This window comes from Anastrepha ludens, chromosome 4, assembly GCF_028408465.1.
Source record: "Anastrepha ludens isolate Willacy chromosome 4, idAnaLude1.1, whole genome shotgun sequence".
Taxonomy (NCBI): domain Eukaryota; kingdom Metazoa; phylum Arthropoda; class Insecta; order Diptera; family Tephritidae; genus Anastrepha; species Anastrepha ludens.
Window position 1 is genome coordinate 78,956,350 of NC_071500.1, and position 16,077 is coordinate 78,972,426.

The 16,077-nt window shown below is 39.5% G+C and overlaps 1 protein-coding gene across 4 annotated transcripts in view; it reads right to left on the reverse strand.

The window, feature by feature from the left end:
- Positions 1 to 1,474: 1,474 nt before the first annotated feature.
- Positions 1,475 to 16,077, reverse strand: part of LOC128859955 (uncharacterized) — a 451,250-nt gene continuing 436,647 nt past the window's right edge. For all 4 annotated transcript variants that reach the window (XM_054097133.1, XM_054097132.1, XM_054097131.1 and 1 more), the window contains 5 exons: positions 13,335 to 13,593; positions 9,704 to 9,912; positions 9,424 to 9,648; positions 5,561 to 5,712; positions 1,475 to 5,475 (listed from right to left, as the gene is read on the reverse strand). In XM_054097133.1, coding sequence (XP_053953108.1) covers positions 3,358 to 5,475; positions 5,561 to 5,712; positions 9,424 to 9,648; positions 9,704 to 9,912; positions 13,335 to 13,593 — 2,963 coding nt within the window. In that variant the 3' untranslated portion in view covers positions 1,475 to 3,357. The remainder of the gene's footprint in view (positions 5,476 to 5,560; positions 5,713 to 9,423; positions 9,649 to 9,703; positions 9,913 to 13,334; positions 13,594 to 16,077) is intronic.

Here is a 16,077-nt window from a genome sequence, read left to right on the forward strand (position 1 = left end):
ATCACTTTCAACTTATGGAAGAGTTCATTACCTGCTGTACATTTTCCGTGGAACGAGCGAATTACCCTTTTAATAACTATTTAACAAATTAAAATAAACAAATTGTACATATGTATGCATTTGTAAAAAAATATTGCTGAATTACATGCAAAGTTTTGTGAGTGTTACTCTTTTCTTAAATAAGTATATATTGTATGTAATGGTACTTGAAACATTTTATTTATTATTGTATTTTGGGCGGCATTGTAAAGATTCAAAAAATAAAAATAAAAATAAAAAATAAATAAAATAATTACATTATCATATACATCCGTATTTATTATTACATATTATTATCTTTTTCATTTACAAAGCGTAAATCTTAAGTTTAGATTAAAAGAAATAAATCATTATTTTTTGTTTTGTTTTTAACTAAAACATTTTGGCACTGTAAAGAAAGTAATTACATCAACTTATAATAATAAAGAATATAATTTGATATGTCGGTATACTGATGGGGGACTTTAAAGTAGATTTTGCACTGGTTTGGGTTATACATCGGCATGGGGTTTCGGTGCTACTAATTTGAATATAAAGAAAGCGAGGAATAGCAGGATCAAAGATGGCCACCCATATTAGGGGGCGGCGAGACATCAATTCATCGCTGTCACTCGCTTTTCGTATGGAAAAAACATGTCAAAATCAAATAATCAAAATAATACAAATGGTTTTTCGTTGTTTAAAAAGAGTTGAAGTTATATCAACCAAAGCAAGATCCAATTTTTTAACTTTGCCAATAGAGAATAACGAGACATTCAATGACTTAATGCGTTCAGAACAAACTTTTGTTTAGAAAAAAAGGCAAAATCAAACTAATAAGAAGCTGCTAAGGTTGTGTGTATGTATATTTATGCAGCTCTTCGTATGCTATATTTTTACATTATATAGGTTTAAGGGTACCCGGTGGTCTAGAGCACGAAAATTTCACCTATTTTCACGATTTTTTTTGGGGCTTATTACTACGTTTACTGAGCACACAAAAAATTGTTTTTTTTACTTTTGAAACAGTATTTATTATAAAAATGCCGCTGAAGATGACCCTCTCGAAAAATCGAACCCGAACGGCGTAGATGATTTCGAGACTTCTACTCGTCTGAAACACAAAATTCAAGAAGATTCTTAATCAGAAAGAGTGCAGCTATGGTCGGAACTAGAATAAATCGAAAAAATGAAAAATTGACAAAATGGCGCACTTTTGAAAAAAAGTTCGTAAAATCGGGGTTTTTTCACTAGTTTTTTAGTTTAAAAAATAGGAAATTATTTAAATAAAATTATGATTCTAGTTCCGACGATAGCGATACATGTTGTGAACAACATATCCAAATTTCAAGTGATTCGGTTGAATAGTTTTCTTGTTTTCATCCCCGCCGTGCCGACAAAAGTCGTTTCGAGATAAATGAGTTTAAATTTTGGGGTACAGGAGCGCGCGGATCGCTCTCTACCTAGTTAAAGGGCTGCAGAAGAGATAATATTGGGAGTTTCCGCATGAAAATTTCACAGTATATTTCTAAGATACTATACTTTTGAAATATCGAAAAACAAAAAATCGATTTCTCGAAATTTCTAGACCACCGGGCCCCCTTAAGTCAGCGTTATTCTGGGCGTCGTTCCGGCAGTAAATCCTGTATTCAAAACTCACCGTGCACATGAACTGTCAAATTAATGCAGCGGCAAATCTCCGAATAAACTTTTGCGTTAAAAAAACTTTCTACAAAGACCATCTCTCGCTCGGAAGCGGTTTAGAACTGTAAGTTCCTGTATATTACAAATTAAGGAGGAAAAGCGCAGCTCAAACGCTTGCCAAAGATCTATGCACCATATTTATTACTCGTATTATTATAAATTCAGCTACATACGACTACAGTTTTTTTTACGTAATAAATGTTAAAGTACTTGTAGATAGTTCAGTTACGTTATTCATTACAAAATAGTCCGGACCTCACTTTCTCACCGGCTCTATAGGACTCCATTTAATTTACGCGGATTTTGTCGATAATGGTAATAAACTTCATTCATTGAATATCGATTCATGAATAATATAAATGTAAATGACGGCCGCCGTAGCCGAATGAGTTGGTGCGTGACTACCATTCGGAATTCACAGAGAGAACATACATAGGTTCGAATCTCGGTGAAACACCAAAATTAAGAAAAACATTTTTCTAATAGCGGTCGCCCCTCGGCAGGCAATGGCAAACCTCCGAGTGTATTTCTGCCATTAAAAAGCATAAAAAATATCTGCTGTTCGGAATCGGCTTAAAACTGTAGGTCCCTCCAATTGTGGAACAACATCAAGACGCACACCACAAATTGGAGGAGGAGCTCGGAAAAAAACACCCAAAAAGGGTGTACGCGCCAATTATGTATATATATATAGTAAACTATTATATATATATATATATATATATATATATATATATAAATGGAATACTAAGAAAATATAGCAATTAATTTTACATATTTCTGTTGCGAGAAGTTTTCGAATTAATACCGTAATGTGACCAATGGTAAGAGCTGAACTACAATCAAAACCTGAGTCACCTGCGCACTAAGAAAAAATATATTTGACGTGAAAAGTTATATTTCAAACTTTCGGTTATAATTAGTAGAGACACAAATACTCATAGGCCTTTAAGCAAGGGCGTCGCTGTTTTTAAGGTATCCCCATTCCGCATCTAGACCCTTAAAATCATGCACGATTTATTACACACATTTGCACATTTATTTCATGCGTGAAATGCCAAGCGCATTGAAGTTATAGGTAGTCACCGTCTATCTCATCTAACGGTAGGCCCAGGAAACAAGGGGAAAAGGGTGTTAGATGAGTGAAGAGGTGGTTAGTGTCGTGGGGGTTAGCTTCATATGTCGGACAGAAAGTAATTGTGGCAGAGCTAATAACCAGTTTAGTGCTGCCGGCTTGATAGAGCTATTCTCTTAACAAAAAATCTCAACTAGAAATTCTCAAGCCGTTTCTGTTTTTGGTCGAAACATCGTTTAAGTTTGGATTTCTTGGGGTTTGAGCGCTCTAAATAATCCTGGAATTGAGAGCTAGTCACAATGGCTCTAACTTATCAACAAAGGCCACAATACCAAGCAAGTGCGGAAGTAAAAATGGTAAGTTTTCGTAAGCGGTATTGAATATGCGGATAGTAAACTTATTTCTTAATATTTCGATAGGATTATTTATATTGATTAAACTTCTATCCACCTCTAAGCTATGCGTTAATTTTGGACAGTATTGAGTGTACTATTGACCTAAGCTCTCTTAAATGTTTTGTTGAATCCCTGGTTATTGTTGATCGTTTATTTTGAATTTGGCTACACCATTCCATAATCGGTGCACAACGGCGTCGGCTGATTATTCTGTTGCTTTTCTTTGTTCGCTGCTGCGGCAGCAGCCATATTGAGTTCCACCAGCGTGTCGATACTATTAAGGCTGACACCCTGCAGGATCTTCTGCGCCGCCAATGAGGTAAAATTGAACGATAAATCTGTTAGGCTTGGAAAATTATAGAGGTCTTCATTTCCCGCTGTTGTCGTCGCGACCGTACCATTTGGGTCCTTCGACAGGCTGAATCGGCGATCGAGTCCCTCCTTATCGATGGACTTGTCACTCGCACTGGTACAGTTATTGTCCTTTAAAGCTAAATTTGGCTCGCTACCCACAGCGATCATATTTTTTTGCAGTATATGCGCAAGATCACCACTATTAATGGATGGGCTCGAGTTGAGAGCACTACCTGTCTTCTGGAGATTACCCGATGACTCATAACGGTTTAGGTTCTTCAAATCACAATTGGAGTTCATCAGCTTCGATTGTGTTGTGTCTTTAGTGTTCTTTTCGTAGAAACGTAAATTACCTACAGAACCGGCAATTTCAAAATCTTGCTTAGCTGCAAGAGCTGCCATTGCGAGGGTCTTTTCACCACTTGGTGAATTAGGGTTGGATTCGTTTTTTAGAACATTGTTTTTGTAGACAATATTACTGGAACCATTTTGTGGTAGTTGTAAGCATAACTTTCGGCTATTGTTCATAGTGGCATCGTTGTTGATATTTTTTGTAAATTTTGAGGTATCAATTACCTCGGTGGAGCTGAGTGTATCTAGATTGTCGGGCGATGTTTCGCTAATAAAAGAAATAGAATCGCATGTTTCAGAGTTGGCTTCATTCTCGCTAATCGAGTTGTCTTTGTAGATGTGGTGTACATTTGCTGGTTGCTGGTGGTGCCTTGCCGTTGGCTGGTTGGGCGTTTGTGCTTGCGACTGTGCGTAATTCTTTTTCGTTGGTTGTAGTTTTTGTTGTTGTTGACTTCTTAAAGGTGTGGTTTCTTGCTTTGATAAGGTTTTCTTGATGATCTCTCCCTTCTCGTTAGTTGTCGTTTCATTATTGATAATATACACATTGGAGTTCTCCATTAGCTTTCCATTCTCTAGAGTTATGACGCTACGCGCCGGGGAGTTTTGCACATATATCTTCGTACTTGGTATGCTACTCTGGCTGCCATTGGAGGTAGTCACCTGTAGCGTAATTGAGTTGTTAGAATTCGAGTTGGGCATGCCATTGAAAAAGGTTTGTCCTAAAGAAGAGCCTGTTGATTTTCCAGTGGATGACGTTTGCTGATTAGTGATTTCTTCGAGGATTCGTGACGGGGTTGAGGAACGTTGACGTTGTGACTGCTCAGCGGCACGAGCTCGCATGGCTTGATGACGGGGCGTGCCGCGCGGCGATCCATTCAATACAAGTATCGACCTTGCCGGACTTGGTTGCACCACTGCCGTATTGGTCGAGCACTGCGAGTCAAGACTAGAATGACCACTGGTTTTGCTGAAGGACACCTTGCCGCTATCTATACTCGATGGCCCGGAAGTAAGCATAGAAGAGGCTTTGCCCGATTCTAAACTTGACGGTCCACTTTGTACGCTGCGATAGCTCACTTTACCGCTGTCCAAGTTGCTGGCGTATCCGTTCACTGCGATGTTGTCTGCTTGTCGTTTGGATGGTGTTTTTAGTGTGCTTGACGAGCGGGAGGGTGATTGTTCGAAAATGTGTTTGCCGATAACACTCTTTGAAGAGGATTTCTGTGCGGACGCTACTGCGCTGGTGGCAGCGGTAGTTGTAATTAAGTGATTTGGGGCGGAGAAGCGTGACAGCGTCGCGGAGGAGTGATTGGTTTTATTCGTTGGTGCTGGAGCGGTGGTGATGCTCGTTGCACCGTTCGTTGTGGCCGGTATGGATTGCGTTGAACGAGGCAGCGAACTACTGCTGTAGACTGGTGAGCGGCGTCGTATAGGCGAACAATCTCGGGAAGATATAAGAAAAGTCGAGTCGCTAGACATGTGTCGTCGATGTCGGCGTGGCAGTGTGAGTGAGCGTTGACTTAACTCCGAGCCGTCATAGAAAGTGGAATTCGAAAGCGTATGTACAACCGGCATATCCTTAAGACGCAAATATATGAAAGAATAAAACAGAAAAATATTGAATAAAAAAATTATAAACAATGCATGTTGAGTGCCAACTTACGTGATCGGCTGTTTGTGTGCCAACACTATGTAGATGCACGGCTCGAGAATTGAACCATTCGGCAGGTGGAAATTGCGCTGAATACGTTTCAATTTGACGTTGCTTGGCGCGCCCACTACGCCTGAAGAGACGCGACAACAAAGATCCTTTTTCTGGAAAACCAAATTTAATTTAACTGCTTAAATTTGAAATATAAACAATGCTTAAATTTTATTTTGGCACTCTAACTCGATAAGTTACAAGGCGTAAAGAAGATCTCCTCTATCTGAAGATGTTATAAATTTAGCCAAGCTCCTAACACTCTAACATTTATTTTCGACTGAGTATACGAGCGTATATATAATTTTTCGTGGAACTGACCAAGAGTGACGAAATATTAGGCAAAAATTCATAAAGAATTTGGTGTACAACGTAAGAACTGATAATTGTGCCCAACTAGACTCTGCAATGGGGCTATCAAAGATTGTCCAAGTATGTGATTTGAAGCTTAAGCCTGTAGTGAATTGTGAAAGAAGCTTGATTGAACTCTTATTAGTGAGACATGATGGCAGCGTAGAACGAATAATTAGAGGTAAGTAATTATAGGCCTAAGTCTGAATTTAGAAATGATCTGGAATATTATCACGATGGGATAAGGAGGAGGAAATTTCCTATTTATTTTATAAGTTTTTGTGTAGGCTAGCGGCACTTGGTTAATCAAGATTGTACGTTTTTGTGGCAGATGTGTTGAAAATAGTCAAGTTTCCCAGATTCATTAAAAAGTCTAAGTGCTAAGTTAACCCGATATTGGAGAGGATCGTATGAGCCGCAGAACTTAATCGCTCAGACACAATTTTTTTATAAAAGCGTACAATTGTTGGCGTATGCCGATGATATTGACATCATCGGCCTTAACAACCGCACTGTTAGTTCTGTTTTCTCCAAACTGGATAAGGAGGTAAAGCGAATGGGTCTGCTGGTGAATGAGGACAAAATGAAGTACCTCCTGCTTTCACACAAACAGTCGGCGCACTCGCGTATCGGCACCCACGTTACTGTTGACAGTTATGATTTCGAGGTTGTAAAAGACTTCGTATATTTAGGAACCAGCATTAGCCCCTATTACAATGAGAGCCTGGAAATTCAATACATAATCTCTCTTGCCAACAAGTGCTACTTTGGACTAAGTGGGCAAATGAGTAGTAAAGTCCTCTCTCGACGAACAAAACTAACACTCTACAAGGCTCTCATCATGCCCGTCCTAACGTATGGCGCAGTAGCGTGTGCAATGACAACATCCGCTGAAGCGACGCTTGGAGTGTTTGAGAGGAAGATTCTGCGTAAGAGTTTTGAACCTTTGCGCGTTGGCAACGGCGAATATCGCAGACGTTGGAACGATGAGCTGTATGAGCTTTACGACGACATAGACATAGCGCAGCGAATAAAGTTCCAGCGTCTATGTTGGCTGGGACATATCGTCCGAATAGATACAAACGCTCCGGCTCTGAAAGTATTTGATGCGGTACCAGCTGGTGGTAGCAGAGGAAGAGGAAGGCCTCCTTTGCGTTGGAAAGATCAGGTGGAGAAGGACTTGGCTTTATTTGGTGTGTTCAACTGGCGCCGGTTAGCACACTCGGCCAAAATCGCGTAAGCGGTTATCGCGCCAATTAAGAAGAAGAAGAAGATTAACCGACTGGCTTCTAACAAAGGGTTTTAATCTTTGAGTTTTAACAAAAAAAAATGATTTATTACAAAAAAAGTGTGAATATTTCGAATATTCCACAATTAATTAAAAAAATGAAATTTAAATATAATATATTTAAAGTATTTTATATTTCGTGTAACTATGTAGATAAAATTCTGTATCAATAACCGACAATTTAACTGTTTTAACTTTCATGGTTTTCCACACTAAGATTCCAAAATTGTTTGACTGTAGTGTTATTTTGCAACAGTTCGGCCGCCGTAGCCGAATGGGTTGGTGCGTGACTACCATACGGGAGTGAGTATGGTCGAATCTCCGTGCATGAAACAAAATGATGGAAAAATATTATTCTAATAGCGGTCGCCCCTCGACAGGCAATGGCAAACTTCCGCGTGTATTTCTGTTGTAAAAAAGCTCCTCATAAAAAATATCTGCCGCTTGGGGTCGGCTTAAAACTGTAGGTCCTCCATTTGTGGAAGAAAATCAAGACGCACGTCACAAATAGGACGAGCTCGGCCAAACACCTAACTAAATGTTATAATAAATTTCCTACTGGGGTAATCCCCCAGTTTGCATTGTGCATTATAATAAAAATCAAAATTATTGCAAAGAACAAAAAAAAAAAAATAACATATGTATAAATATAATGTAGGCTTTCCCTCATTTTTTATAGCAGAAGAAGGGGTGCCGGTCCTAAATTCTGCGTTACAACATTCTTTTTTTTAATTCTGGTTAAAAATTCTGGAAAAAATGAGCAACAAAATAAATTATAAACAGCCTAAATTCCTTTATTATGGCCCATTCTGATTTTTAAAAATTCTCTAAAAACAAAATAATGTAAAATTATTATTCAAGGTATTGAAATTCTGTAGGCAAATTTATATTACACCATAATTCTGAATTTTTTAAGTAAGTATAGTGATTGCTTACGCAAATGACATAGTTGTTGCCACATGTGGCACATATTCTAGCGATGGCTTAGAATAGCGGAATGGGTATGAAAACTTAGAAAGCAGAATTAGTGCTGCTTCGGAGGATATTCCACAATTTGTGAGGTTATCATTGAATGGTGTAAGGCTAGAAGCAGAAGATGGCGCCAATTATTTAGGTATAATTACTCTTTATACTGGCTGTATAGCACCGTTATCAGCCCTATCCTCCTTTACGGAATTATAGTCTGGTGGACGTGTCTCGACAAGACTACGACTAAGAACAGGCTTCAGAATTTCAACGTATGGCGCTTATACATACTATATGTATCAGCGACGTTCTTAGAACCACAGCCTCTGATGGTCTGAACTCTTTTCTTCTTACTTCCACTAGACTTGGTTGACCAGAATGCAGGTAACATTGCTGCTCGGTTTGCCGCAACTTATCAATGGCGCGATTTAGTGTTGAACTCTTGGTTAAAACACTTTGTCTGCGTGCAACTAAACCTGTTAACTGTTATATTATTTGAATGAACCATATTTTATTAAGTTATTTAGCTCTAGACTTCCGGCTAGAGGTGAGTGGATTGACAATATACCTGATCGGAAAAACTGATTACGGTTCTTTACTGGTGGCTCAAAGCTTGACGATAAAGTTGGCTCTGACTGCAAGAAGCTAAAAGTAAGCGTTTCGGCTCGTCTTCCTAATCGCTGTAGCGTATTTCAGGCTGAAATTCTAGCCATTAAGGACGTAGCGCTCTGGTTAGGCAAAAATGTGACAACTACCTTTAGAGAAGTTTATATTTATTCTGATAGCCAAGCAGCAGAGAAGTTAGCGAGAGAGGGTACTATCATACGCCTTCCTCTTGGTATGCGGATTGTAGGTATACTCCTCTCAATCTACAAACTGCGTAGTATGAGTAACATTGTCACTTCAGCCAACACGAGATTTGAATAGCGTGATTTGTAAGCGTTGCAAAAATCCTATGTTAGCCAATTTGATTTGCGGAATGCTGTATTCTTGCATTTTTTGAGGTTTGTGCTGTGTTTGAAGTTTTTGGGCGCCCAGCTACGTATGTACATAGAATAACATACGTAACCTACGATAGAACTAATTCGAATCTATGTATACTATACACACATATGTATATGTAAATATGTAAAACATTTTTACAGAAGTAGCTCTTTGATCACCCGAACTGCGAGTTTCTATCGAATTTCGATAATTTCAATTTTTTTATCTTACTTACTTGGTGACGAAGAATCTGTGCTTTGGTACTCCGAGCTGCTACTGTCAGTGGCTAAAGTTTGTGCATATGTCTTTGAGAGACTTCGTGTTGAGGCGCACCGCTGTAGCCGTTTTGAGGAGCCAAACAAACGCAAACTGTGCCTCCTCTCTAGGCTGCGAGGTGTTGGAAATGAGGCGCTACGTCTCTTAGCAGCGCGCGGATAAAGTATTTTATCATTTGGATTACCTACAAAGTAAACGTAATGCAATAAAGGATGGGAATATTTTGTGCAATTCCTTACCGCCGCAAATAACATCGGCCAAGTTGGTTTGTATGCATTGATGTGTTAGATCACCATCGCGTTCGGTGGAGATTTCGCCGTACAATGAATGAAGCGCCTCCGCATTGGTCATAAGCATGGTTCGCGCCTCCTGAGGTATTTCGTCGGTTTCTTCAAAGTCCTGATAACCGTTGCGTATGGCACGCGGTCGTGAACGGCTACGGCGACGTCTAAAAGAAAATGGGGAAAGTTTAGTTTAGAAGCAATAAAGGACTTAAGCCACTGTAGCGTCGGATATTAACAGCATACTTTGGTTTTTTTTTTTCAGCGGGACAATTTGATATATTAAAATACGGAAAAAGTCTTATACAGATTAGTTTTTCTAAAGTATTTAATACGCTTATATGCATAAGCAAGTAAGAAAGACTAAATTCGGGCCGGACCAAACTCGACTTGCATATACACGCGCACATTTTAATAAAACGTAATTCTGTTGGGCTATTACTGTTTGGAATCAAAAAGCTCATAGACAATGAAAGGTATAGTATCAGAAGGTCGGATGGAAATTTAGTTTTAACAAAATGGCGGCTGCACAGCTTTTCTTCGACGAAGCTTTGTTTAAAGACGCGCCGTCGGACCAACTGAACCTACATTTTTTAATTTACGGTGAACCAAAAAATGTTTCGACTATACATATGAATAGCTATAGAAGTACGTATTTTTTGATGTAACGATATTTACAAAAGCAACGCATAAAAACAAATTCAAAATATTCCAAAAAAAAAGTCTGAACTTTGCTTATACAAGGTGGCGCAAAAGTAACCTTGCGATGTTTTTTGGCTGTAATTAAAAAAAAAAAAATGAAGAACTTCGGATTATTTTTATTTGGTCTTTTAATTTTTTTTACATCAAGTCGAGAATATGATGTCATGTAAATGGCCGCCGCCACAGTTGATTGCCATTTGAGCTCTTTTTATGGCATTTTCCATCACTTTGGCCAAAACTTCCGGCGATAGGTCCTCACATTCTTGACGGATACTGTCTTTAAGAGCTGCAAGAGCCTGAGGCTTGATGACATAAACCCGCGACTTCAAAAAGCCCCACAAAAAGAAGTCTGGAGCGGTCAAATCAGGCGATCTTACTGGCCAGTGCAAATCGCCAAAACGGGAGATTAGGCGCCCGGGAAATGCATCCTTCAGCATATCGGTTGTGGCACGTGTAGTGTGTGGCGTTGCACAGTCCTGTTGGAATCACATGTTTTCCAATCCTAATTCATCAAGTTGCGGCAAAAAGAACTCGTTGATCATTGCTCTGTAGCGCTCACCATTCACAGTAACCGTTTGACCCGCGACGTCTTCGAAGAAAAAAGGTCCGATGACTCCTCCAGCGAAAACAGCACACCATACAGTGACTTTGAGCGGGTGCAATGGCTCTTCGTGGGTTACACGCGGATTTTCAGTGCCCCAGAAGCGTAAATTTTGCTTATTTACGTACCCGCTAAGATGGAAATGGGCCTCATCACTCATGATTATTTTTGATGAAAAATCATCTTCCTCTTGGTGGCGATTAAGGATGGCTTGAGCGTATGTTAGACGCGATTGGCGGTCAGCAGCTAACAGCTGATGCACCGTCTGGACTTTGTACGGAAACATCTTCAAATCTTGTACCAAAATTCGCTGTAAAGACCGTCGACTGATACCCATTTGCGTGGCACGTCGTCTGGTCGATATCGACGGCGCTTCCATGACATCCTCGGCTATAGCAGCAATATTCTCTGCAGAACGGCTAATCCGGGGTCTGCCACGCCTGGCAGCATCTCGTGTTGTGCCAGTCTCTTCGAGGCGAGCGGCTAAACGTCGCAGTGTTTCACAAGTAGCCGTTGGACGCCGAGGAAATCTGCGACGAAATTCACGTTGTGCCAAAGTCTTCTCTTCTTCTTCTTAATTGGCGCGATAACCGCTTACGCGATTTTGGCCGAGCTTAACAAAGCGCGCCAGTCGTTTCTTTCTCGTGCTAACCGGCGCCAATTGGACACACCAAGTGAAGCCAAGTCCTTCTCCACCTGATCTTTCCAACGCAGAGGAGGCCTTCCTCTTCCTCTGCTACCACCAGCTGGTACCGCATCGAATACTTTCAAAGCCGGAGCGTTTGTATCCATTCGGACGACATGACCCAGCCAACGAAGCCGCTGGATCTTTATTCGCTGCGCTATGTCTATGTCGTCGTAAAGCTCATACAGCTCATCGTTCCATCGTCTGCGATATTCGCCGTTGCCAACGTGCAAAGGTCCAAAAATCTTACGCAGAATCTTTCTCTCGAACACTCCAAGCGTCGCTTCATCGGATGTTGTCATCGTCCAAGCTTCTGCGCCATACGTTAGGACGGGCATGATGAGAGTCTTGTAGAGTGTTAGTTTTGTTCGTCGAGAGAGGACTTTACTACTCAATTGCCTACTTAGTCCAAAGTAGCACTTGTTGGCAAGAGAGATTCTACGTTGGATTTCAAGGCTGACATTGTTATCGGTGTTAATGCTGGTTCCTAAATAGACGAAGTCTTTTACAACCTCAAAATTATAACTGTCAACAGTGACGTGGGTGCCGATACGCAAGTGCGCCGACTGTTTGTTTGAAGACAGGAGGTACTTCGTTTTGTCCTCGTTCACCACCAGACCCATTCGCTTTGCCTCTTTATCCAGTTTGGAGAAGGCAGAACTAACAGCGCGGTTGTTAAGGCCGATGATGTCAATATCATCGGCATACGCCAGCAATTGTACGCTCTTATAAAAAATTGTGCCTGAGCGATTAAGTTCTGCGGCTCGTACGATGCTCTCCAACATCAGGTTAAAGAAGTCACACGACAGGGAGTCACCCTGTCTGAAACCTCGTTTGGTATCAAACGGCTCGGAGAGGTCCTTTCCAATTCTGACGGCGCTGTTGGTGTTGAGCAACGTCATCTTACATAGCCGTATTAGTTTTGCGGGGATACCAAATTCAGACATCGCGGCATACAGGTAACTCCTTTCCGTACTGTCGAATGCAGCTTTGAAGTCGACGAAAAGATGGTGTGTGTCGATTCTCCTTTCGTGGGTCTTTTCCAAGATTTGGCGTATTGTGAATATTTGGTCGATGGTAGACTTTCCAGGTCTGAAGCCACACTGATAAGGTCCAATCAGTTGGTTGACGGTGGGCTTCAGCCTTTCACACAATACGCTCGCTAGAACCTTATAGGCGATATTTAGAAGACTAATCCCGCGGTAATTGGCACAAATTGCAGGATCGCCCTTCTTATGGATGGATTGTGCCAAAGTCACCGACCGATTATTGGTCAAATATATTAAATAGTCAGCAATATTCCGCGTTCTGGAGCAGTGTAGCGTAACATTGTTTTATTAACGTGTATTTCGCATGTGTTTACTACACAAATGTCAAAACAGAACTGACATTAGGGGCCAATCGCAAAATTTATAGCATTTTCTGATAGGAGGATTACTTTAGCGCCACCTGTTACCATAAAAAAATATGCAAAGATTGTTTGGTACATAGCAGAATGTTTGTTCTCCCTAATAAAATTATGGACTTTTGTGTTTATTTAATTTAATTTTGAATAATTAATTAAATTCGTTAGAAACCCATTTAAAATTTCCTACACTTACTCCGGCGTAAAAATGAAGTAACCTTTTGAGGTCTGATATATTTTCTGCTCTTGCATCAACTGCGCCAATGTATCGTATATTACTTCGGTTGCAGGAGGTGTCATGTGCGGAAATCGTATACTCAGCTTAATGCGCACATTTTCTATGGTGGCCGAATGACCTTCAGCTGTAAGGTCCATAATGACATCACAGAGTGCCTCCGGCAATGGGGTGAATTGTCCTTGCACAGTCGGTGTTACGATGCAGTCATCGATGTCACCTGAAAGAAATAACAGGAATCAGAGATTAATAAGAATGTGTGAGAAGAAATACTTTGTTGATAAAACGGCTAGAATGGGTTAATTTCTGTACTGTCGCATTAATTGTTAGTACTAAAACAAAGGCCATTTTGACAAGTTGAACAAGTGTAGTAAAAACTTGACTAATTTAATTCAACCTGCGTGTCAGTCCACGGCACAAATATCCTAAATGAATATATGTATGTGTATTTACGGATGTACCACATTCATATGTACTAATAAAACTCGAGTGCTGTGACCGAGTAACCATCGGTGGCGAGTTGTAATTTCCATTTAGAGTTGCAATTAGTTTTTACTTTTTGATCAAATTCGTGCCACAAGTGGCATTAGTTAGATTTTGGCCTGACTGAAATCATTTGGTGTAAATCAAATATGAGAATTTAATTAACTGCAGGCTATTACAAAATTGTCTTTGTATTTGGTGTGGTTGTAGAAGCAAAATGCGTTGTTTTGGTAATTAAAACCTTTTAGCGCAAACGAGGTAATCGATTTAATGATCGAATTTCAATATAAACAATAAAATTGCATTTAAAAATAATCGAATGTTAGCTGGTGTAGGCTTTTGTGTGGCATGTCGTCTATTAGCCAGAAGCTTAATAATTTGAAATAAGCTATCATTCGTGCCCCCGCCCAGCAAGACATTTTTATTTTCCCTAAACAATATGAAAAGCTTATTCAAGTTCCTCAGGATATACTTAATTGCACATAGGTGTTAGCACATACATAAGTGTTAGAAAAATCGGCAAATCATTGTAGTTTCTAGAAGTCTAGGGAATGCAAAAACAAAAACTCAATGATTTGATAAATCGGACTTTAACTATTATATATAATTTTTCTAAATATCTCGGCCCCTGCATCAATACTTATTCGGCCCATTTTGTGTAAAAATAGTTTCAGTAATTTATATGTATGCACATAAGTCATGAGGCGGGTTGGCGATTTTGGGTTAACAGTTTTTACAATAATTTAGGAATCCCTTTTCTTAGAACATAATTAAATCATACGTAAAAATCATTTTTTTCGACGACTGTGAGAAGAAAGCAAAACCAAAAGGAAAATATGTCGTATTTAAAAAGTACGTTGTCACAAAACGGTGGAATGAGTAAATAAAGAGATACTCAGAATTTTAGGAAAATAAGCGATGAGTTGAAATTAAATTATAGATCTTCCTCCCTAAAAAAATCTTAGTCGCCACTTAGAGAGTTCACTTCTCTTTGGTACAGGTAAAAATGAAATTAACTTAACTGAGTCATCTTACACGCCAGCAAATTGGTTTCAATCTTATAGTCCTAAATACTGCTATAATTGCACTTTGCTAATGCAAGGCCGTCGCAATGAAGTGTATGTTTCTTGTAATATAGAGGGACGCCTTATCAACTCTGAGTAATGGTGAAAATAATCGAAATAATGGAGATGATGTAGAGCTCCTAGCCCCCATTACCTGATCATGATCAAGCCCGCTAGGAATGGAGCCACTATAAATTACCAAAACTCGTATAAAACAATTACCAACTCTGTGAGCATAGACACGACTCTATAGTGTGGCTTCTTCAATTTGATGCCGCTTGTTAGAGCGTCGCATTCGCTCATGGTCGATTTTTTGCACGTCTTCCTCCTTTTACGAGAAAGTCTGTGCATGGGAGAGCATTTTCGAAAAGGAAAAGTTGTTCGTCCCCAAAGAATGTGTCTGTTTATAGGAGATGCCGGCTTATTAGAGCGTCCGTGTATGGAAGCTTTCACTGTATATCTAAGAATCTTTTTGTGAATTGAACAAATTTCATAATTCAATTCTTCTACGGTGCATGATGATATCATGGTCCATTTATATAATTCTCCGATTATACAATTGGCCAAAATAACTGTACTGAATCAAAGACTTTATAGACGACAAACGTACAAATTTTCATACATATTAAATGACTTGACCAACACAAAAAGGGAAAATTTGTGTCCAACTTTCAAGAGAGACATTGTCCAAGTTAAGCAATGAAATTAATGACATTTTGTAGTACTTAATTAACTTTGGTGTAGAACGTTTGCCCATTTCGTGCTTGTGTGCAAATATTAAGCGTACAACTTTATAGGCTTTACTGGTGTCGATTTACCCGCAAAAGAAAGAGAAACGACTGGCGTGCATTTTTGAAGTCAATCAAATCGCTTAGAGGGTTAAATTACCATTTAAGAGGTAAAAACATTTGGTACGATGTTAAAAAATGTAGCGAACTTCAAAAGGTTTGTGTGGATGGTGGTGTAGCGTTGAGGAATTGTTAATTTATATTCGAGTCCGAAGCTTAAAAGAAAAAAATAATATATTAATATGATAAAATTCGATAGATGCCTTAGAGATGTTTGCATTTTCCGCTTTTTTGGTGTTTTACATATTTCGAAATTTATGTGTAAGGCTTTTTGCTTTCCACAACAGCTAACAAACAGAAGAAGTTAAT